Source organism: Calidris pugnax, unplaced genomic scaffold (assembly GCF_001431845.1).
Source record: "Calidris pugnax isolate Ruff unplaced genomic scaffold, ASM143184v1 scaffold171, whole genome shotgun sequence".
Taxonomy (NCBI): domain Eukaryota; kingdom Metazoa; phylum Chordata; class Aves; order Charadriiformes; family Scolopacidae; genus Calidris; species Calidris pugnax.
In genome coordinates, this window is record NW_015091064.1 from 7,485,171 (window position 1) to 7,487,496 (window position 2,326).

At 52.5% G+C, this 2,326-nt stretch overlaps 1 protein-coding gene across 1 annotated transcript in view; it reads left to right on the plus strand.

The window, feature by feature from the left end:
* The first annotated feature begins 165 nt into the window (after nt 1–165).
* MYCN (v-myc avian myelocytomatosis viral oncogene neuroblastoma derived homolog) overlaps nt 166–2,326 on the plus strand; it is a 5,015-nt gene continuing 2,854 nt past the window's right edge. Inside the window, exons 1-2 of the mRNA XM_014956748.1 lie at nt 166–301; nt 1,703–2,304. Coding sequence (XP_014812234.1) covers nt 1,813–2,304 — 492 coding nt within the window. The 5' untranslated portion in view covers nt 166–301; nt 1,703–1,812. The remainder of the gene's footprint in view (nt 302–1,702; nt 2,305–2,326) is intronic.

A 2,326-nucleotide genomic window follows, 5' to 3' on the forward strand; every position in this document is an offset into this window, starting at 1 on the left:
CTTCCTTCCACCCCCCCCCCTCCTCCGCCACTCCTCCCCCCTGCAACACCCACCACCATCACCAAGGAGGTAAGAAGAGGAAGCTGCAGGGTCCGGGCTGTAATAAGCAGGAGGACAAAAACCCAATCAAATAAATACAATTCCACATCGCGTTTGAGTTGCTAAAGTAGGGAGGATGGGAAGGGAGAGGAGGCGCAGGGGCATTGCAGTGCGTGAATGGGTTTTTCATTGAGCAGAAGAAAATCCTGGAGGGTATTTTTGTTTTGTTTTGGAGCTGTCGCATTGAGATCGCCTGTGTTTTGTAGGTGCCTCTTCGCTGCTTTGCATTTTTAACGGTTTAATGTATTTCACGAGTAGAAAAATGTACAATACTGGAAGTGATCGGGGGCGGGGCAGGGGGAGAGCAGCTGAGCCGGGCTCGTTTCTTTGCATTTCATCATAAGGCTTTTAATGGATTTTTTTTTTTTTTTTTTTTTCTGGTCTCCGTTTCAGCGTCAGCTGTTCTGAACCCAGCAGAACGATTTCCCTTCGCGTTACCTTAACCGAGCTGAAGGGAGAACGCTGGATGTCTCTTTCGGACTTATAGTCTCTTTTTTTTTTCTTTTTTTTTTCTTTTTTTTTTTTTTTTTTTAATGTCTGAGGCAAGGAAGGGAAAGAAGCCTGTATTTAAGTTTTGGATGACTGAAAAGTCTCTGGAAGAACGCATACGAAGAGGAATGGGGCTGTGGTTGACTGGTCGTGGCTAGTGAGTGGGGGGTCCGGCCGAGGGGAAGGGCAGCAGCAGCAGCAGCGTGCATTTTCCGGAGGTGAGAGAGCTGGAAAGCTGGTGTGTTTGCAGGAGGTTTGGTTGCATGAAGTGGCAAAATGCACAAAAGTTGTTGTCTTTGCAAGCTCTCCGTTGCTCTTGTCTTAAACTGGAAAAAGGAGGGGGGAAGAAAAAAAACTTCCCCTACCTTCTTGGCAAATCAGGAGGCTTTGTTGGTGGCGCCGGGGTGGTTTTAATGCATTTTTGTGCGTGAGATTATTGCATAAGGTTGATAATTTCTGTTGCTGCTGGATTTCCCCTCCTCCTCTCCCCCCACCCCCCTTGTGTTTTGTGCGGATTTCTCTGGCTCGCTTTGAGTGAATGAACTGGCGATTTGCGAAGTTGCAAAGAGCCCCTCCGCCCCCTTTTTTTTTTTTTTTTTTTTGCATCCTTCTCTCTCCCCTTTTGCACTGCTCCGCGGATGACAAAAGGAGTAAACTTCCTCTACTTTTGCTGGCATATTAAGAGGGCTTTCTGGAGAGATTACGGTATCAAAGCCTCGCATCTGTCTACAGTTACTCTGCTGTTTTGAGCGTTCTGGAGCAGTTTGGGGAGAGCGGGCGAGTGCTATGTGCGAGAGCAGAGAGGTGCCCGGCATCCCTGCTCTGCCTCCCCGCCGGGTTTTGTGTCCCCACGGAGCGCCGGGGCCGGCGGAGAGCGGTGCCTGCGGGAGCACTACCTGATCGCTTTCCTTTCAATCTCTTGAGTCGGGAGGAAAGGTGTGTGAGAGGCATTTTTTTTTCTCAACTTACAAGAGGCTCCCTCTTTTCTTGCTGTTGATGATGGGATTATATTTTTTTTTCTCCTTCGGTTAAGAGGGAGTCACGTTCGTGTCGGTTTGTTTCTTCATGTTTTAATTGTGGTTGTTTTTTTTATTTTATTTTATTTTTGGTTTAGTTTCAGGTCTTGGGAGAACCTCTCTTCTTCTTCCCCTTGGTGGAAATACCCATAAAACCTGTCTCTAAAAACCATTGCCCGACCCAGGGATAAGCAAGAAGAGCCCCGTAATGCCAGGAATGGTCAGTAAAAACCCAGACCTCGAGTTCGACTCTTTGCAGCCTTGTTTCTACCCGGACGAAGATGATTTTTATTTATGCGGGCCGGACTCCGCTCCCCCCGGGGAGGACATCTGGAAAAAGTTTGAGTTGCTGCCCACCCCTCCCCTGTCTCCCAGCCGGGCCGGGCTGCAGGAGCACCCCCCGGGGGGAGCCTCGGTGCCGTGGGGAGGAGCGGGGGCCCTGGGGGGCTGCCGTCCCGCCGACCCCCTGGACTGGGCGTCCGAGCTGCTCCTGCTGCCCCCCGAAGCCGACCTGTGGGGGGGCTCGGACGGAGGGGACTTCTTCGAGACGGGCCTCGGCGTGACCAACAACCTCAACTCCATCATCATCCAGGACTGCATGTGGAGCGGCTTCTCCGCCCGCGAGAAGCTGGAGCGGGCGGTCAGCGAGAAGCTGCAGAGCAAAGCGCCCGCCGCCGCCGCCCCGCCGCCGCCCCCGGGGGCCGCCGCCGCGGGCAGCCCCG